Source organism: Charadrius vociferus, unplaced genomic scaffold (assembly GCF_000708025.1).
Source record: "Charadrius vociferus isolate BGI_N301 unplaced genomic scaffold, ASM70802v2 scaffold11, whole genome shotgun sequence".
Taxonomy (NCBI): domain Eukaryota; kingdom Metazoa; phylum Chordata; class Aves; order Charadriiformes; family Charadriidae; genus Charadrius; species Charadrius vociferus.
In genome coordinates, this window is record NW_009646846.1 from 392,083 (window position 1) to 414,609 (window position 22,527).

Here is a 22,527-nt window from a genome sequence, read left to right on the forward strand (position 1 = left end):
CGAATTGCCTCACCCCATTCTTCATTACTCTGTCTTCTCCGAAAGCTCCCACCACCTGACGTGTTCTCAGGGAAGGAGGTCCCAGCAAGGACAAAGAGGGAGAGGCCATGGGACAGGCAGAGGCACAGGGCAGGAGCAACACATGGTCATCACTGGGGAAGGAAAAGCCACCCCAGTGCCTGAGCTTCATTTCAAAGTGGGCTGCAGCTAGTGCTAAGTCATTCCACCTTATTAGACTAAACTTGTGTGAGGAGGTGATCAAAGTGGCAAACGAACTAAAACCTATTCCTAATCTCACCACCAACCCTCTCTTCTTTTTTTTTTCTTTTGCATGTTTTCTTTTAGATTGCCACAGAAGGACACCCTACCAAACGCAATGTCAGCTTTCAGCATACGAAAACAGTCTCCCAATCAAAGCGGTAATACTGCGTCTCCTTCATTTTCTGCTCTCCAGGCACTTAAGAAGTTCCAGGCACCACCATGCCCATCAGGCGGGTCCCTCACAGGGCGTGCCCCCATTCTTTGGCGGTGGCAGGCTGGTTATTAGATTCACAGTAGGACCGGCTTCAGCCACAACGCTAGTGGTGTTGTGCATAAGCTTGCTCTGGCAGAGAGTCAGGCTGAAACACAGCGCCGGGCAGTGCAGTGTGGTGGGGCAGTGGGGCTGGGCAGTGTGGTACAAGATGGCGCTCCCCTCCGCTGAGGCCTGTGGTTGCCAGGGAAACCCCACAGGAACATGGCAGCTGGGAGGGTGGCCAGGGCAGACATTGCCCTCTGCACTGTCTCTTCCACTCACTAGGGGGAAATGAGGAGAAACTGAGGAATGTTAAAATGGGGGGAGGGGAGAGAAAAGCTATTTAATCATAGTCAGATGGGATTGTTTGTTCCTCTGGAGGGACAGAACTTGAGGAGGGCTGGGGTTTGCTTTCTGTGCAGAAAAATGACCAGAGGCAAACTCGAAATGCAATGAAATTTTCCACCTCCCTTGAACCTGCAAATTACTTTTAGAGACTGAAGGGCGTTGAGGTGCATGAGGACCTGGTTTGGCTGGGATGAGCCAGGCCTAAGTACATCAAAATGGGCACAGCCATGCCAGGGGGCAGCTTGGCTCTACGGTGTTAAGGACATAAAATTTTTATGGATAAAATAAGAAGGGGATAAGCTCCATATGCCTGCGCTCATGTGACCTAAACTGTTTTATCAGATCTATATTTATTTTTCTAATTGAAATTCAGGAGACCATTTATTAGACCAGAAATGAGTACACTTCAGCAAACCCAAGGCCTCATGCATTAGCAAATTGCTTGTGCCATTTCTTGAAAAGAAAATACAATATATATTGCTTGGCTACTGCCCTTATAGGAGATTTCCAACCCCCTTTTTTTTTGCACTAAGTAATTAAGAAAGCCATCATTTCTGTGAAATGCAAGTGATTTTTGGGTAGGTGATAACAGTTTTCCTAAAATGCCATTGGAAAAAAGCCAATATTGCATATGCAATGTTAATTTTAATGGTTGGATATATACTGAGTACTTCTTGAATATATAGAAATGTTTATATTATGTTTGTGTCATTGAAGAGTTTTTCTTCAAGATTCAGAGGAGGTGATGGCTGACAGTAGAGCACAGATTAAAATGTATTGCAGACAGTTGAAAGGATGTTTGGCTAAAACTATTAGTATGAAAGGAATGCTGGAATCATTTCCATCTCTTTAGTTGCCATCAGCTATTCCTTGCTGTAGAGAATTTTTATCTCTGGAATGCATGTACTTGAACTCACATTTTTCCTACTTTCGAAAATTAACTTTTTTTCTTTCAATGCAAGTGATTGTACCAAGTTAAAAATATCTAAATATTTATGAAGGTATAGTTTTTGCTATTGGATCTTCATTCAAATCCTTGATTATTGAATGTTCCGAAGCTTTTTTTCTATCTATATATGCTCATCCAAGTCCCTATTACATCCCAGTCATTGCTAGTATTATCAATATATTCAAAACAGTAAAGATTTAGAGCAAATGCAATTAATATAGTCTTGTTGGCTAATTACAACTGTCTCCACTCTTGACAGTGACTATGAAACAATGCAATTGTTTAAACTGATGGAGGTACTTCCTCTTTTCAGTTTGCAAGAAGTGTTTATTTTAATAAATATTTTAATGAACCACTGTAGTTATGCAGGCGAGGTTGGGATTTTTTTGGAGAGGTCTTCAGTTTTTGAAGTCTTTAAAGTAAAATTTTAATAAATATTTTTAAGGGAAAAACTAGATCAATTGGCAGTGAACAGGCTGATGCAGAAATCATGCAGTAGGATAGATAACTTTTTGTTCTTAATCTACCATGATTGTCAGCACATTCTTGCAAATCTCATCTTTGAAGCACCTGTTCATTTCTTAATGATCTCAAAGGGCTGCATCTATGCTGCTCAAAAAAAGAAAGCCAAACCTTGGCGTCAGAGCTAAGAGACAGCAACACACATCCGTGCTATCACAACCATGCTTATTAAATGTTTGTCACTTTAGCAGCTCAGTCTTGGAGAGAGCAAGTCCAGCACACAGCCAGACAACGTTTGCAACTATGCAAATATGAATGATGAGTCCCAATCATTTAATTCCTTCACTGGCCTTCTTTTATTTGTCAGTATAGACATATCTACAGTGTATTGCAACAGATAAGAGAAGACAGTTTGGGTTACAGTGAGATATACATTTTTAGATGGAATTTTAGCTTTGCAGTGCAGTGTTATTCTTTCATAACAAAAATGTATTTAAAAAATCAGTCTTGGCCATTGTGTCACTTATAATAAATGCTTTTGTGCTTTATTACAATTTGGTCTTCCATTCATTGTAGCTATTTGTCATTTTTCATGTTATCACTACAGCTGAGGTTCTTGGATTAAAGGCAAGAGCTACATTTTCTTATAAATCACAGCAGAATGCCAAAATACAGCTCTGACAAATGACATAATACTGACTGCATATATTTTCTGTGAAGTGTGATCTTTTTATACACAATCTTTATGGTCAAATGTCCTTACCGAACACCAGATAATAATGTCTCCTAAAATGTGCTGGTGTTGAATTCCTTTTGTTCAGAGAGTGAAGACTTCATGGAGAAAATAATGAATGTCTCTAAAGGGAAACCTAAGAAACTCAGTATTCTTCATCAGTCAATTTGTTGATTAATTGGATGCTATTGACAAAGGCTTTGTGTACTTAATTTTTCATATTCTCTTGTCTGGTAAAGTTTGAGGCAAACATCATAATTAAAAAATGGAGTTTCTATTTGGGCTCAACTTCTAGTCTTCAATTTTAAAAGGGAATGTTAAAATAGCAAAACAGTATTCCCCTTCACCTCAAACAGGCTGATGATATGAAATTTAGGGGGGGAGAAAAAGAACTGAGAATACGGGACAATAGTCATTGAATATTTTTGCTTGCTTCTGGGCCAACCCCCTCACAAAAGGAAACAAAAGGAGCTTTCTAATACAGTGAAGAATATATATTCTCACAAATCAAGTGAACTAGTTAGTTAGTTCCTTAATATACGAAATATCAGCTTTGTTGGGCAAAGATATTTTAGGTTGTTTTCATAAGTAAATAAGGCTTCCATGTTCACACAGCATGTGGGTGTACATGTCTGTCTGCCCCTCCCAATAACCTTTGAAACCATACACCAATTTGAGTTAAATCTGACATAAAGATACCTTAAAGGTATCGCTTTTATTAAAAGTTCAGTAAAACTAAGTAGCTGGTTAGAAGAGACCCTGTTCATTCAGCCACTGAGGAAAAAGTTTCAAACCGAGTCTGGCCCTTTTGAGAAACCTGAAAATCCACACATGTTGTGCTGGCTGTAGGTAGAGAACCATGTGATTATCTCAAGATTAGCTTTCATTTGAAATTTGCATCCTGTCACACATCTGAAAAAACAAAAACCACAGACAACACCCCAGGAAATAGGATTCATTAATTTGATTTTCCTGAAATTACTGTTGCTTGTATATTTCATAATTCCTTTATCAGATCTGTGCTATTTCTTTACATTAAAAATGTATTTTTATTTTGGTTTTGGTAATTTATTTTGGTAAACTGGGCTTCTGCAGTCTCTTCAAGGTTGAAGGGATCAAACCACAAACTTTTCAAGGAAATGGACTGCACTAAACAGGAGTGATAGATGAAGATTCAATCTGCGCTAAACTTTCACATATTTCAGCCTTTCTAGTAGTACTTTAAGTTTCCCAAATTATCCCATACCTTCATTTTCAAGACATTTTTCTGTGCATTTGCAGATAGTAAGAGCCCCTCTGTTGCAATTAAAAGCAGACAACAGGCTACTCATGATGTTAATAAACGACGGACCCTTTTGCAAGATAACAGCTGGATAAAAAAGAGGCCTGAAGAGGAAAGGTAAGAGAGCTATGAAATACATTTCTTCTGTATTTAGTTCAGTGTGATATGCACATTTTCTTGGAGTGTCTACTTTTTCATGATTGGTATCAACCAGAATTAGATAAATTTCATCAAATACCTATTATTTGCTTATCTTGATGAGATATTGATTGCCTTTTGGAACTCTTAGTCTGCTGGACTTTCACTGACTGTTTGTCTTTGGGACTTTTGAACGCTGAGCATTTAATGAGATGTCAGGCTTCTGCTCTACAAGAAAAATCCCACATTTCATACATTTAGGTTGCAAGAATGCAATCTGACTCTCTTTTTACAAGCATGAAGATTATAAATCTTGACAAGTTCTTTTAGGGAGCTTAAGTGAGAATCAGATGAAAGTTACTGTAGTGAAAACTAGGACTTGTATTACAGTGGAAACCACCTTTAGACCAGGCCCTCATTATCTGGTCCATGAACTGCACATAGAAAGAGATAATTCTTACTCCAAAATGTCTGGAGTCTAATGCATAAATCTGTAGCTGGTGTGGTTGTGGTGGGAGTAGACAGATGTGAAATCTGATTGAGGACAGAAGTCTTTTGCCAAGAATATTCTATCTTTAATATTCAAATTTTAACTAACCATGGTCTTTGTTTTGCTTGAAGTGCTGATGAAAACTATGGAAGGGCTGTGCTTAATCAATACAAATCCCAGGATAGCCTACACAGGTACAGTAGAGTATCTGAAACCTTTTCTAATTATATTCCTAAAGAAAAGAGAGTATCTTTTTACTATATCCCGTTTTTAGCAAGAGCTTTCTTTGTTCAGTTTTATTTTCTATATGTTTCTACTGTAAATCTGACTTAGGGCTCTATAATTGTTAAGTCGATGATTGCAATGGATGAAGGGTTGCATCTGTTGACACCTGGATGGTCTGAAATCCTGTATGATGCGTTAATTCAAGACATATATTGTTTTATTGGTGATGAGTTGTTTAATAAAAACAGTGACCAAAGCAGCATTTCTAACCTTTTTTTGTGGCAGTAGCACAAATGAAAAGGAAGATCAGAAAGCTGTACTTGGAAGATATAGGTCTGATACTACCTTGGACAGGTAGGGCTTTTTTCTGCATGTGTTCTATTTTGTGATTCTCATACCTGTGAGAGGTCTTAAAAATAAAAATGTGAATGAAATCAGTGGAGTTTCAAATTTTGTTATTTATTAAGTTTCTAAGTAGACTTTGAATGATTTTTGCATGAATTGTTAATGAGACAAATGGAAATGTGATTTGAGAAAAGGTTCTTTTGACATCTTGCTCTTCTTTTTATGTGTCAATTTCTGCGTATATTCTTGTCCTCATAAGTATAAGTATCTCTGCACAGATGAAGGATACTCCTCCCCAGTTTCCTGCTTTTCAAACTATAAATCAAAGTCCTATCTCCAATGGTTAAGCACAACATGGCTAAAATCCTAGTTCTCTGCAAATCCTTGCTGGCAGTTCATACCATGACCAGTACAAATGCCAGTATCATATGCTTGTTATACAGATGTTTAATTTGAATGTCCTCTTCAGCCTTGACCTCTGTTAAGACATGACCATGTCTGTATTTGCAGATTCTTTCTGCGTCACATCTTCAAAATTCAGCCCCCATTAACACTTGTTATCCACAACATGATGAGGCTATGAGTACCAGCATTTAAACACATACTGTGGAAAAAGTGCACTTGTTTGGTTGGATCTTAGCACTGTGCAATTTTGTTTGATGATCCTTACTTCTGTTGTAAGAAACAACAAAAAATTTTTACGTAAAATTTACCTTCTCCACAGAAGTCTAAAACAGAATAGGCCACAGCGCTGTGTGATATCACCGCTCCTTCAATTCTTCTACAGGCTGGCGGATCCTTCTGTATTCGTTCACTCATCACAAGGAAGCCATTCTATAACTTCAATTTACCTGTTGCTCTTCTCTGTATCTTTTCTATTTCCATATTAGTCTTTTTGATCTGAGGGTCAAAATCTTCATTCAGGTATTTAAGATAGGAGCACACCTTGTATATATAGGGGAGTATAACAACAGGGTTCATTTGCTATTCTTTCCCTCATACTTCATAATATTGAATTTGCTCTTTTGAGTGCTGCTGAGAATTGAGCTTTCATTTTCATAACATTATCTATATAACTCCAAGACCTGGAGTGTCTCCTGAGTGATAATAGCTGGTTCAGAGATCAATTGTTTTTTTCTTGGCAGACATTATTTTATATCTTTGAAAAGCGAACATCATCTGCCATTTTAGAAATCTGACATGTTAGCAAATGACTTCTGAAAGCCTTGCCAGTTGGCATTTGTTTTGACTACCATGAGTTAGTGTTATTGGCAAGCAACATCATCTCACTTTCCTTCATTTTCAGATAATTTGTGAACACATGGAAAAATGCAGGTCTTGTACAGATCCCTCCTTCCACTCTGAAAAATTGTTGTTTATTCCAAACATTTATTTCCTACTTTTTAACTAGTTATTTATGCATGAAAGGTCCTCCTCTATTACCACGTAGGAGATACAGTTTATTTAGGAGTCCTTAAAGCAAATTTCTATGAAGGTCTTTGGAAGTTCAAGTAGAATCTATCAGCTATGTCACTCTTATCCACATGTTCATTGACTTAAAAATAATGTTTAAGTCTTGATTTTCATGCATAGAAGATTACTAATTTAGAAGTCATACGACAATTCCAGTTTCTACAGTGTTGCTGAACAGCATTGTCTTTTTGTACTCTGTGTCTTTTTGCTTTATTCTGAGATATTAGGAAGTCTGAATTATTTAGGTTGTAAGCTGACTTTGTGTTTTCATATACAAAATTATCTAACATAAAGGGTTCGTAATATTCATCAGATGACAGAGAATATAAAAAAAAGGATTATAGGTGTGAATATAAACTTCTGATAACTAATGCAGAGTATGTCCATAAATGGACTGAACAATGATGGTTCTATCTTGAAATAATCACTGTGAGGAAGCTGCAGTCAAGTTGTTTATTTTTCCTCACTCATCACTAGTCTTCTCAAAACTGTGAAATATAGCCATTCCCAGATTAATTTGTTCACACCCATTGCCAGCAGGCACTTCTGTAAGGGATGAGCATGTGTTCTGTGTCTCCTCAAACTTGCAGCCTAAGGCATAAAAGGGTGTGGTGATTTCTCTTCTATTAGCACGTTTTTCTAGCCCGCAGTCAAATTTGGTACTTCCGCTTCCTCTGTGAAGGATGTTCTCCACCAGGTACAATTCCCTTATTTTCTTATAAATTATTTTTGGCAAGCATAACCACAGTACAGAATTCTCCAAGCTTAGAATAGATCAGTTTGCAGAATAGCTATATTGTTCAGTGGCCTGTGTGAAAAAGAAGCATTATTTTTTTTTTTTTCGTGTTCAAAACTGAAAGGCAGAGTTGAAATGGAGCATGTTTCTGGAATGTAGAATAAAGTCTGAAGGACTGCTCCTAGTAAACAGTTCTTACGTTGGTATTGGAGACCTCTCAGAGCTGTTTCCAGAATTATTATAAGTCATGTTGCCTATATGGAAAATAGTTTTTGTCGAGCTAAGATGCTGTAAAATGGTAGTCTTCTATCCTGCACAAGGTCTTTAGGAGTTACCCGCTTTCAAGCCAGAGATTGGAACATCTTTCCAGAACTCTGCTTTGTATCTTTTCTGGCCATGACTAATATCCCAGCAGACAAGCATTTAAAGAATTCGGATCTATCTGGATGAATGTGTCTTCAATAGCAAGTTTTCAAAAAGGCAAAATAATCATTAAAATTCTAATGAAAAAAAAAAAAAATCCAAAATAAACTGTCTGAGGAGTATAGCAGTAATTTTGAGTTCTCTGTTTCTTGTGAAAATGTGACATAACTAAAAGCCGTTTTAAGTACAGCTTTTTGCTTTCTGGGTACTGCCATATCCGCGTTCAAAGGCGGTGTTTAGTATGAATTTTGCCTAACCCAATATCTACAAAATTTGAACATCAGTTTCAGTATTAGGGACCTGGGAGAGATGTTGCAGATGGCTACATGCAATTCCACCATTTGCTGTAAGCACAAGAAAATACCAAACATAGTTAAGCTGTTAACAGAAATCCATAGTTTGATGGCAGTAGGTGCACATATACTTGTACTGGCATGTAGAGCTACTCGTCATAACTCAGACAACAATTGCATTGTGCAGATAATCACAGACAGCCTTTCTGGATGGGTGGAAAGATTTTATTTATCCATTTATTTCTGTCTTATTATTAGCAACTAACTACATATTTGACAAAAGATGGGAGAGACTTTAAAAATCAAATAGTGGCAATGCTATTTTTTCAAGTACTAAATGCTACTAAGTCCAGAATAGCTTCCAGGAAGAGTAAATCCCAACTGCATTTATAGCAATTAGAGCCGAAGAGATAGGAATGAAGGAAACGAGACACTTTCCCTGTCTACTTTATTAATAATCTAATCATTTAGAATGGTAGAAATTATTAGAAAATGAACTTAAATCAAAACAGAAACCACTGTTCAGTCATAGCATGAACCTGTTTTGCACATCTTGAGCACTACATACAGTATTTCACTTATGCAAAGAAACTACAATAAAACCAGAAAAAAATAAAGAGAAAGGTGAGAAAGGATGATCACAGGGATGAAATAGCTTTCATATGTGGAATGTCTGAGGAGACAAAGTTACCTCAACTTGGAAGTGAGTGATATAGTGAAAGAGAGTAAAGAAGGAATATTTCCTGTTTGGTGCACTGTAAGAATGAGGAGATACTGTATGAAATGTTTAAGTAATGATTTAAAGGGGAAAAAAAAAAGAAAAAAAGAAAAATGAAAGAAAAAAAAAAAACACCACTTGTTTTTCCCTTAACATATCTATTAACTGTAGGAGTCACCACCACAGGATACTGTGGAGGTCAAAATTTTAAATTGGTTCAGAAAAACATCAGGTGGGTAAACGGATCATTGATCCAAAGGTGTCTGTTGGAGACAGCATTCTGGGTGCAAACAGAGGACTTTCTTCAACCACTGCTTATCAGAAGCTGAAAAGTTGTACGAGGAGGAGTTAACATTATCTTTACCTTTCTTTATCTTTTTTCAAAGCTTCTTCTATACTGGACAGCAGTGGAGTAGGATGGCAGGTGGACCCTTTAAGTCTTTAAAATGAGCAAGTACAGAACTAACGAAAGTAGTGTGCTGAAATTTTGGAAATGTGAAATGAGGCGTGAAAGAAATGCTGGTTCACTGGGTAGCAGTCAATTAGAAGCGCTCATATTTGCATCTGTAGTAATGCTAGCAAGTTTAGTGAGAGAGACCTCTAGTGATCCTTCAAGTAACTGTATCTGCCGGTCACAATCACAAGCTGCCTATGATACGAGATAGTTATTTACACAATTAAATTAAAGATTTGAAAAAAGCACAGAGCACATGCTGGTGTGGATTGTGTCCCAGATGGCCTTTGAAAGATTTTCATTAAATGCAACGGTATTCTGTGATACTTAGCTGAAGGCAGGATACAAAATGTTTTGTAGATAATATTAGATAATAGGATAAATTATTTTGTATCTATAGCTTAAATTTATAAAAGATCTAGAGTGTGTATTATAAATAATTTCTGTGTTTTTGGCAGAATTCCAGCCAGAAGTGATACTGATAAAATAAATAAGTCTCCAACTCTGAATAATAAGGAAAACAACAGGTATGAGCTTTGGAAACTTTATCATCTAAGTTTTACTTATAATTTCTTATGTGTCATGTATCATTTATCACGCATCATCGTCTAACTATTATATATTATCATAACTTCTAATTACATATACATACCAAGAATATATAGAGAAATAATTTGTATGGCATATGGCCTAATAGTAGGCTTTATTTCACCACCTGACATCTGGAATGCAGACATCCACCTCTAGGTTATCATAGACTTTGTAGCCAGTGAGGAGAAAAAGGGTATTTTGGAGGACAACTCATCTGATATTTCTCAAATATTTTCTTTAGAATAAGAGGAATTTTCCTTAGAAATACTTATTTCTCCATATATATTAAAAGAGAGACCAGCTCAGATTATACATTTAGTCAGCATAGCGATTCTTGAAGAGACACAGATTTTTAAATACAAAAAGAAAGAAAGAAAGAATAAGAGTGTTTTGAAAACTATTAAGTGTGGGTATATTCTAAAGCTCTACATTTCTTTGCATTAATTCTACCAAATATACTACATATTTCTGAGGGAAGACTACATGGAAAAATTATAATTAAGGTTTTTCGGTGGGAAATGCCATTGAACAGTGCCAATGGAAAACTTGAGTACCAAAACATGAAAGTACTTTTTTGATAGACAGCCTAACTGATTTTCCCAGTGGAAAGGTTTTCTTTTGTCAGAAGGTCAGTCTTTTGTTTAAGAGAGGTTGAAACTAATTTTTAATTTAAAATGTGAGTACAAGATCTTTGACGTGTTGTTAAAAAAGTTGTTAAGATTCAGAGATGGCCACTTTGTATGTGTAATATGACTACACAACACTGAAAATTTTTTTTCTAAAGAGCTTACAGCTCCTACCTAATTGAAATTTTAATTTAAATAATGAAAGTCAGAAGAGCTCAACCACCATACTTATAAATGTAAAGGGACAAATATACTTCTGTGTGTCTTCATCAATGTCAGTGGTGTTCTATCAGTAATAAATTCCACTGAATATAGTTGCTAGTGAAGACTGAGCGCAGCAGTTAAATGTCATCTTGTGAAGTGTTGACATATAATTCTGAAGAGCAAATTAGTATCTCTGGCATTTGAAGTTCAAGTGAGGTCATTCTTTTAAATTATGATTTTGCACCATTATGTTGTAAATCATAGTGATGCTGACACATAAAACACCACATAGATTGGATTTTATGTTATTTTGTCCAGACATGATTTTTTAATAGAAAAATGAAGTTGGACTTAAGTCAGACTTAAATGGTATATACTTTTTCCTGACAGAGAGCAATAAAATAATTTGAAAAGCTCTGTGCTTCGGTTATTCTCATTACATCAAGAGTTGAAGAGGACAAGACAATAACTTTTTGATAAACTTTATGAGAAAAATCACTGACTTGCAATTTATATAGTAAGAAGTATGAAGAATACTGTCTCCTTTTACAGGCATATCATAAAATAGAGCAGCATTGACATAACTGAATAAGAAATATAAAATTCAAAGTATGAAAAATAAAGATATTAATATTTCATTGGTTGGAGACTGACGCGTCGGTAGAGAAGTCAAGATTTTAAGAAATCAGAAATTATTTTGGATATCAAGTAAAGACACATCTGTTCTCTAAACATCAGAATCCTTTAAGGTGTCCCAAACCTGTGTCCTTGGAGGTATTTCCAAAATTTCAGCTGGAATGTATAAACATAGTCATACCATTTACCATACACAGTTGTGTAATTTTGATAGTAGAACTATGCTTTATTATCATTGGTTTTTTTCATTTAAAATGATACACTCTTGAAGATTAATGAATTAATTAAATATATTTCCTTAACAGACGATCTTGGACTCCTAATGCATCATCCACAAATGCTGCTGTGACTTCTCCAATCAAGAAAAAAAGGTATTCATTACCACCATTGCTTGGTTGCCAGAGGATATATAGCACTCTATTAAACCTCAGTAATGTATCACAATTATATAAAAAAAACATTATCAACTCTCTCCTCTAGCATGCTCCAACTGCTCAGCAAGCTTCAAGAATTCATCTTTTACATGCTCTGGCTTTTTCCATGGGAGTACTGTGTTGGAAGGTTGTCTCTGGACAGCCAGTTTTGTGAATCTGGTGGACAGAGCACAACAGATGCTAACTCTGCTGCAGCCCCTAACCCAGCTGGCGTATGCCTTTTCAGTGTCTAAATTTAAAGCACTGTAGCTCACTGTAATTGTGACCAGGTGAAATCTCTAATGCCAGACTTGACCCTGTGCTACTGCAGTACATACGAACCACACTAAGGTTTGCTGCATGATATGCAGCTGGCTTTAAAAATTTGGATTTCAGATAGTATTACCTGGGCAAGAATAAAAACAGGGTGTAGAAAAAGAACTACATTTTTAATTTAAAATGTACTGCTGGTGATAGCCATATTTTTACGCATCCTTCCCAGCCACAAATCCTATCCATTTGTGATTTTCTCTTCCATATTTCATGCATGAAAATTGTGATCAGTAGAATTATGAAAGTAGAAATTAAAATGCCATTATTTTCTTATTAACCATCCTGCTTGTTCAGAGGGAGTTTATGCTGTTTTCAGCCCACTAGTTCTATTCAAGCTCTTTGGAGATGTGAAAGGCCATCACTGAATTGCACTGTTTATGATGCAATTGCTTTTTCCTCACAAACAATTGCTGGATTGATAGTTTTTAGGGGAGAAAAAATAATAGAAGAACTGAAAGTGTTTGTGATGTTTATGTGACCCTAATACCAGCCTGAATGTGTTTCTTGGGTTGATACCTGACACTGTTTCCGTTGTGCATTATATTTGGTTCTCCTTCCCATGAATGATCCATTTATTTGTACTATTCAGGTTATAGAAAAGACCACCTAGAGTCAGAGAATACATTTTTAACAACAATAATTAAAATTACTATATTATTTCCAATTCCATTAAGTTGTCTGGGAAAAAATGGCCTAAAAAGTATTTGTATGCAGTATTTCAAAATATTAATTATTTAAAAAATATTCCAGGTATTTCTACATCACTTCTGACATTCTAGCATTCATAGTATACTGTTCAGCCCCATAGCATTAGACTAATACTCAAGAATTTATTTGTTAACACTGACAGGCAATCTTGGATGCCTCCCCCAGTTTCAAGTAGTAAGACGACAACAGAAACAGTGGAAACCAAACGGTGAGTACTGATGATCACTAGTTATTTCCTAATTCTTGGTTCAAGCTGCTTTGAGGAGTGAGCTAATAGGTCAGTTCTTTGAGGGACCAAGTTTGATGAGTAAAATGGCATGGTAAGAGAAAGTATCCCATGCCTAAATACTTGCTTGGGCTCTTAGGAGCTTGATGCCCAGCATTGACTGAGGTCCGAGTATGTGAAGTGCCAGTGACTTGAGGTTGCATGAGTGCTCTCAAAGTTTTTTGACAATGATTGTATGCTTTCTTCATGGTTTTTCTTTGGACTATTCCAGTTAGCTCTCCTGAAGACAAATCTGCTACAGACCGACTAGCCATAAGGGCAGGAATTTATTGGTGCCATTTGGTCTGACAGCCAGGGGCTAACCCCTGGGCCGTTTTGGTTAACAGTGTGCACAAAACCTCAAGATCTGCTTAGTCAGCTCTCAGTAAGGTATCCAAGAAAGAGTTTAGAAGATCAAGCTAAAGTTACTTGCAGATGAATGTTTAACATTCATTTCTAAAGTTCTGGTTGCTTTCTGGCAGATGAGAAAGAAAACAAGGAACATTTCTTGTGCTCTCATCTAAAAGCAGAATATGGATGTTTTAAAATATTAATGAATGAACTTTCATGATATACTTTGCTTAAGTCCCTTATTTGCTGCAGCATGGCCTTGTGCTTCCCTAGTTTTAATCTGGGAAATTTCCAACATTGGTCTCGTGCATACCAATGATGAAAATTAAATGAAACAGAAATGAACGGATACTTTGCTGTGTTAGGTAGAATTCCTTTGCAGACCCTGGCCTAGGGATTTTATGGAATCTCTGTCACTGGAAGACTTTAGGATGAATCCTTAAATCCAAGTTTAGCAATTATTTTTAATCTTATTCTGGGTTTACTACTGTCCATGTGTTTGGCCAAGATTCAAAGTCACTTACCACCCAGCAGAAAGATAGCTCTTAGATGCTAAAGTTTATTTTATTTAAAATAAGTTTTTACTAGATATTTTTAATATGTCAACTGTGATGGATTCATCTGGCTTCATTTCAATATCTCACTGTGATCATGGTAATTTTGAAAGCATAGGATAGGATGCATCCTCTACGTGGCATCTGCCCAGCTTCCAACAAAACCCTGGGACTCCTCTGTCCTTCTCAAGACTAATTATCTACTTACTCCTCTACTCTCATAGTCCGAGAAGACCAAAATACAGGCATATTCTTTATGAAGCTTCCTGGATCATCTAACAATGATGTCACTGAGGGCAGTTGGTTAAACAGCGATGAGCATTAAATGATTAATTAGTTTATCTTTTAAAAGTGCTTTGAAGATGTGAAAGCTATTTCAAATTGTGAATATTACTATAACTAATAATAGTCATCAAAGCAAAGCCTTTTACTCGCCTGCGAGTTTCAGGAAATAAAGTACTGTGCATAGATGCTAATAACCACAGTTTTATAAGGTCACTATGAGTCTTAATGACAGGTGGAGCAAAGACCTGCGTCTTCTCTTCAAGTACAAGAATGGCCAACTGTTCTGTTATCCTCAGAAAGGGAGTTCAGCAATCATGAGTCTGTGGGGTTTTTTTTGGTCAGGGTTTATTATTTACTTACCTTTTCTGATCCTGAGACCTGATTCAAGCATGATGTAAACTTCTAGAGTGCTTTGTCTCAATTCCAAGCTGATTAAGCACACTTTACAGAGAAAAGAAATTGCAACTGAAGCTAAGAATATAAGCAGCTCACTGCAACTGAGTTTTTTGATTGTGAATTGTGTGCTAAAAACAAAATACTATTGATCAGAGTGATTGACTGGAGAATGTTAATTGAAGAATGATCATCTTAGTAACATATAAAGAATATGTTTAGAATTTAGTATTATGCTACTTGAGTTAAATATGTTATGCTCCGCATTAAGAAACAAAAAACCCTACCATCTTGGAAGGAACAAAAAGTAAAATTTATTGCTGTTGATTGATCTAAAATCTTGCAAAGTGCTTCAATACTAGCATTTTTCTACTTGGTTTCTTAAATGTTTACTCTTTTCTTTCTTTAGAACCACGTCAGAAAACTCAGAAGCTCCAATGACGTATGTCTTGCTTACTTCGCTTCTTAGTAGATTTAGAAATGCAACACACTTCCATGCACAAACCTTATTATTTTACATTTATTTATAATACAAAGAGTGTATAATTTGCCTGGAAGTGTTCCTGTTGATGTCACAAAAGCACATGAAGAATACTTACTTCCTTCACAAATGTAGTTATTTTCACATAGCTTAGCACATTTAATTGGATATTTATTCAAATTGAAAAACCAACTGTAACTGCAGAAAAAATTAAAAACTGCTTCACAATTTTAGTTCCACAGTTATGTATGTTGCTAATGCAAATATTCCTTTATATTAAACTGATGCTCTAAAGAGAGAGTGAAAAAGAGACCATGAGCAAAGTGAAGAAAAAGAAAGTGGTAAATTAAAAAGCTGTGCACTTGCAAAGGCTTGTAATAGAAGGTATTAACATAAGACGAATTGATGTAAACTACTTTAAACTTATTTGAGTGTCTGCAAAGGTTGCTCTAATTTTAGAAAATAAATTTATTAAATTAATTCATTAACTAAAGGTACATTTTGCATGGCCTAAATTAGGAGAAGATTACTTAACGAACCTGTAATTTCATGGCTTATAATTAAGACAGCTACAAAACTTGTCATGGCTTAGTTGTCATCCTAATAGAAAGATTCTCTAAAGCAGCATGTTAACTCTCATATCCAACTGTATCACCCACCTTCTCCCTTTCTGGTACTTTGTTATAATTTTAAAATTAGTGTAGTGACCAATCTGACTGTTTACACAAATATGTAAAAATAAGAAAGTATATTTGTTTTCTTATTTAGTTTTTTAAAAATAAGTACTTTGGTAAATAAGTAAAATGTTAGTCTTCCCTAAATAAGTAAAATGTATTTAGTAGGTAGTAGAAAAGTATTTAAAAATTCTTTTATTACTAAAATATTTTTGAAACACTAAAGAAACTCCACTTTATTACTATATCCATACTAGCAAAACAGCTAGTCTTGAATACTAATTTTTTAAAAGGCTCAGTGGATGCAGTAATCTCGTGAACTAAAGCATTACACATTTATATATTTATATCCTTTTTATATATATGATATAAATAATTCTTTATCTATTTTATCTCTCTATATTATATATCCATGTAAAGAAAAAAACCAAAAAAGTTTCTCAAAGAAAATTTCAACTCACTGAGGTAGCACTTGTATGAAATGTAACATTTACAATGATAACCCATTTAAATCGTATAATGTGCTTTCAAATATCTTCTTGTACATTAAGTATGTTTTCACCATTCATATTGCAGGGCTGCCTTTTCGTCAGAACAGGTGACCCCACAGAAATCAAAGACTGATGTGGATGATCCAGCTACAGCAAGGTAACATAAGCAGATATAATCAAAACAGTGTTCTGATAAAGATTGATAAATGTGATATTAAGTACTCAATTTATTTGATTTCCATATTTGATAGTTCATTTGGACACGGTGTGTGATAAATGCAGCATTTATCTAGTCCTAACAATTGGTCTAGAAGTACAAACTTTGAGTTCCATCTCATTGACTTGCTAAGTTATCACAGATGTTTCATTTTTCATTCTTTCAGTTCATCTAGCCTCAGTCTTAAAGAGTGGCATATAGATAGTTGCTGCAAATGATGCTGCAGATGAATTGCAGAAGTGTGGATTATCTAGTATGTTTTCTTTGGGCTTCAATAAATTGTGGGAGAGGTAGTATTTACACACCACTAGCTACATAAAAAGTCCCAACTTGTGCATTGCACTGTTAGTATTTGAAATAGTAAAAACCCAACATATACCTTTTAGCATGACAAAATTAGAACGTTTAAACAGATGGACTTGTTCTTGTGGTATGAGTTAGATGGCATATGGAGTAATGTATCTTGGAAAGTGTACAGAATTCCACCAATAGTTTTCATGGTAAAGACACAGAAATGTTGGGGTTTTTTTCACTGAAAATCCAGCAAATTGTGAGATTGTCTGTTAATGGAGATGTTATATTTTTCAAAACAATCATTAATATCTGTGCAAAAAATTTGACTCCGTGATCTAGACCACAATAAAATGCCTGAATATGCAATTATGAAGTGAGTGAATTAGAGGTAGATTTCCAGATACGCACCAATGATTATGATAGCTCATTTTGCAGTTTTTACCTGGAAATATTAAATGGTGCAGACACAAAAATTGGCTTAAATTAGCTAATTTTATTTAATTTGATTAATGAAGTACAGTTTTCTGAGGTGTGAAGCCACAGCCTATATTATTTTGAACAGTGCTGCCATCCCCCAAAGCCCCTAGTATGTAAAAAGAGTACCAAATAATTAAGAAAAACATCCAAAAGATGTCTGACAGTGTAATCCCCAGGAAAAAAAAACAGTGTTTCAGTGAAACATTTGCCTGTTAACAAACGTGGGAGATCTTAGAGAATTAAATACGCCACTGTATTAACTAGGGAGGTCACAGCCATTTTTCACTCCTACAGGCTTGTTAAGGTCTTACTTAATCCCCACCCTCAATCAGTTCACATTCATCAGCCCCCGGTGGCTCTCATTACCATACCAAGCTTTGTATTCCCATCTCTCCATTGGTGGAGAGCTGGAGGAATATTTTACTGGTCTACAAGTTTCTATGGCAACATTGAGCTGCTACAGCTATTTGTGTCAGTATATAAACTATAAGTAGCCTGTAATCTTAGTGGGCAAAATTCAGCCTTTTCTACTCCTGCTATAATTTCTTTACATTTGGCTCATGCTTCAGATGTCATCCATCTGCTGCTGATGGGTTATCTTCACAAAACTATAGATTTTTGTTAAATTTACACTAACCGAAAATGCATTAAGCAGCTGTCAGCCGAAGTGCCGTTTTTCTATTAAAGACGTCATATAAATACTACACTTCTGGCAAAACTGATTGTGCCACACAAGGGAAGTAGGCAGTTATGTGAAAAGTATTTCTAGTAACATCAACTTATGAGAAAAATATTTTATCTTACATCCTTTCATTTCCTATATTTCTACTTAGAATGGAAAGATTTTCAGGTCATGCTTTTTAAAGTGATACTGAATTGATTATTTGTCTTTCGCTTAGCATTCTGATAGGGATGTTAAAGGCAAAATTAATTAATTTCAGTATAAAATAAGGAGGAAATTGCGATTGGTTTTCTATCAAACTGGTCAGTAATAAAAGGAAAATCTTTTGGAAGGGATTTGTCCAAAAAGGATGTCACATACTATCTCTTTTGGCTAAAAGTGTAAGCTTCACTGTGTACTGTTCCATGCAAAGCTTAATACTGATTCTGTTAACGTAAAAAGCAATTTTTGCATTGTTTTCATATACAGTTAGATGTGGCATCCATCTTAAAATATAGAGTATACAATAATATATATAGCATATCTGGACGCATGGACAAATGGACCTCCACCTTCTGGAGATGATTAACAGAATGAAATAGGCATCTTATGATTAATTAGGACATCTATAGGTACCCTATACAACATAATTAGGCTAAGATCCAGAAAAAGTAAAGATAACCACTGTCTAATAACTGTGTATTTTTCAGATCATAATAGGTTGTCCTCAAATCAGGTCTCTTGGAATGTTACAAAGGCAGCAGCATATGAGCACTGCACTGGATACATACAGAGACATTTTTCTGATTTACTCAATGGGTCTTTTATTCATTGCTTATCAAGTTCTTTTTGTGTTTTATTTCCATTTCAGAGGACATCCGAGATTCTTACTCTGCTTTTTTCCATTACAGAATTGTAGCAACCATTAAATGCAGGTGTTTAAAAAACTGAATTTTTTTAAACAACCATGTTCTGTGGGCAGTCTTGTTGAACCGATTCAATAATCCCAAGGGTGTTTAACACAGCTTTAGTCAATCTTTCATTAATGATTATAGATAGGAAGCAAAATATGTATTTCTGTAACGTGCTTTTATATGGCGTTGACTTGTATTCAACTACACTGCTGCCTTGCATATGGTCTATACAAAAAGTGACAGTATTTGGCACAGTGGGACACATTTACCAGTGCAGCAACAAAGGTATTACCACCAAAAGGTGCAGAATAATCAGAAAGTCATATTTCCAACATTTTATAAATTGTAGAAGTAATGAATTTATCTTCTATGTTGCATAGATAGATCAGAATTTGTGTTGGACATATTCGAGGAGAAGCTTTTGAGGTGATAATAACAGGGGCTATATGAGAACTTAGAGAGAGATCTCACTCAGCTCTTAAAGCATCCGTAGTGAGATTGTCTTCTACCAGTGAATGACTATTAGTCTGTAGGGACATGGCATATTGTAGAAACTTTTACATGAGTATGTCTTTTTGGCATGCTGTCTACAGCACAGCTAGGTTGAAGAAAATGTCTCAGCTGTGTATTTGTATGCATGCGGGTGATAAAGGCAATTTCTAGGGAACAGAAACAAGGAACTAGAATATTTCTCTGACATAATTAAGCAGCTACTATATTCTTGGCTCTTTAGCATTTTATTTTCTATAAAGTACAGTACACTGAATATTAGTTCCGTACAGGCTTTTCTTATACTGTACAGCATAATCCACTATAATTGCTCCTGTCAGATAGTAGTAAATTTAGACAATGTTGTAAATACATTTGTATTATGCTCTTTTTTAATGATATTCCTATTTGACCTGAGATTATAAATCATAGAATAGTTTGGGTTGGAAGGGATCTGTAAAGGTCATCTAGTCCAACCTCACTGCAATGAACAGGGACATCTTAAATTAGATCAGGTTGCTCGGAGCCCCGTCCAACCTGACTTTGAATGTTTCCAGGGATGGTGTTGCCAGTTTTCATTAAAAAGACCATGAAAGAATAACACATTAATTAACCGTGCTCTTGTAATGAGGACACATATTTCTGTGGCTACCAACATCTGGCAACTTCGAAGAGCGGAAAAAATATGATACAGATTTTTTTCAAAATTATTTTAAAAAATGAGTAAATTGGTATTGGCTTGGAATTTTCCAAACCTTTGGAATTAAGTCCATCATGTCAAGTCTCCTAAATGAACATTTATTGATAAAACTTGCCTTGTTATAGAGCAGCAAAGAGCACAAAACTGAGAGAAAATGTAGGGGCATTCTGAGACACTGGCCGATTATGTGTTCCCATTACATGAAAAAGAGGAATCTCGTCTATGGAGAGAGATAGGCAATTCCAAACAGCCACTAGAAACATCCTAGAGAATTATCTTAGGATGGACTAAAATTTACATGACCAAAATTAAAAGGTATGACTCCCACACCAGGTATTCCTGCATGACCTTTCCATTGTGATGTCTTTTTTATTTGCTTTCATTTTTAGTGAGACCTTCAGGAGACCTCTAAAATATTCTGTAGGACACTTGTGTCACTCAAAAAATGTTGGAATCATGGACACTAAAACAGAACTCATGTAGGCATACCCATAATTCAGTAGTCATAACTGCAACCAGATCTTGCTTTGGCTACAATGCCAATTTTTTTCCTTATGGTAAAGTGAAGTGGCTTTAAACATTCTAAATTGTTTTTGATAGTACAAATTAAGACAGTCATTTTAGATTATACATTTTTGCGTTTCAGCAGATGGCAAAAATATTAATTTACTTTCTAGTGACAGGGACCTTCTGCCCATTCAGTGGAATGCTAGTTTACAGCTTTTCTGCACGTTGATATGAATGATTTGCTGTTGCAGAGCTTATGTGAAGAGATCCAAGCCCATTATTCCTAACTGAAAAGTTAATACAGTGTTTACAGGGTCATACATATCCTCCAAGCAAAACTGAATAGATTGTTGTCATTTCTTCAGTGATCTTTCCCAGTCCACGTCCTATAAAATGTTCTGATCAACAGCTTTTTCCTCTGCATTTAACTCCAAAATCCTCTGGGATAAGAATTACACTGGTTTTGGCACAGTATAAATTGGCTTTTACAGTTGACTGCAGAGCTCTTCTGTTCCCTCATCCTCGGCTATTATTGATGAAAGGTCTGAATGAGGACTCCTGGCACTGATTAGCGAGCGTAGAAGTGTGGAAGGAAATGCACCCTGCTTCAGAATAAATGCCACTCTTTTCTCAAAGAACTTCTTTATTCGTTCTCAGTTATACATAACAAAGTCTGATATAAGGACAGTAAAGGAGCCATGGATGGCAGATCAAAATTCAGATGAGCCCATGATGTTAAGCTTTATCCAGTGAGATGCCTGACATAATTAATATATTAGAATCACAGAATCATAGAATAGTTTGGGTTGGAAGAGACTTTCAAAGGTCATCTAGTCCAACCTCCCCTGCAATGAGCAGGGACTTCTTCAACTAGACCGAGCTGATCAGACCCCACTTCAACCTGACCTTGCATGTTTTCAGGGTTGCGGCATCTACCACTGCCCTGGGCAACCTGTGCCAGTGTTTCACCACCCTCATTATAAAAAATGTCATCCTTATATCTAGCCTAAATCTGCCCTCTTTCAGTTTAAAGCCATTCCCCCTTGTCCTATCGCAACAGGCCCTGCTAAAAAGTCTGTCCCCGTCTTTCTTATAAGCCCCCTTTCAGTACTGAAAGGCCACAATAAGGTCTCCCTGGAGCCTTCTCCAGGCTGAACAACCGCAACTCTCTGAAGCTGTCCTCATAGGAGAGGTGTTCCATCCCTCTGATCATTTTTGTGGCCCTCCTCCAGACCCACTCCAACAGGTCCATGTCTGTCTTGTGCTGAGGGCTCCAGAGCTGGATGCAGTACTCCAGGTGGGGTCCCACCAAAGCAGAGTAGAGGGGCAGAATCACCTCCTTTTCCACAGGGCTGCTCTCAATCCCTTCATCCCTCAGCCTGCGTTGATTCTGGGGGTTGCCCCGACCCGAGCAGAGGACCTTGCACTTGGCCTTGTTGAACCTCATGAAGTTCACATGGGCCCACTTCTCGAGCCTGTCCAGGTCCCTCCGGATGGCATCCCATCCCTCAGGTGCGTCAACTGCACCACTCAGCTTAGTGTTGTCTGCAAACTAGTACAGACTTGGAAGGGCCATTTGGCAGTCAGTTGTTTTTGTCTTCTTCTGTACTGATGTGACTAGGTCAGAAATGCCCTGAACGTTTTAGCCAGACTTCATTAGTGTGGTGTTTGCATATTCAA

General features: G+C 36.3%; 1 protein-coding gene across 1 annotated transcript in view; it reads left to right on the forward strand.

Moving 5' to 3' along the window:
* The first annotated feature begins 376 nt into the window (after nucleotides 1-376).
* SCEL (sciellin) overlaps nucleotides 377-22,527 on the forward strand; it is a 43,148-nt gene continuing 20,997 nt past the window's right edge. Inside the window, exons 1-7 of the mRNA XM_009894033.1 lie at nucleotides 377-419; nucleotides 4,288-4,405; nucleotides 10,042-10,110; nucleotides 11,946-12,011; nucleotides 13,237-13,302; nucleotides 15,352-15,384; nucleotides 16,674-16,745. Coding sequence (XP_009892335.1) covers nucleotides 377-419; nucleotides 4,288-4,405; nucleotides 10,042-10,110; nucleotides 11,946-12,011; nucleotides 13,237-13,302; nucleotides 15,352-15,384; nucleotides 16,674-16,745 — 467 coding nt within the window. The remainder of the gene's footprint in view (nucleotides 420-4,287; nucleotides 4,406-10,041; nucleotides 10,111-11,945; nucleotides 12,012-13,236; nucleotides 13,303-15,351; nucleotides 15,385-16,673; nucleotides 16,746-22,527) is intronic.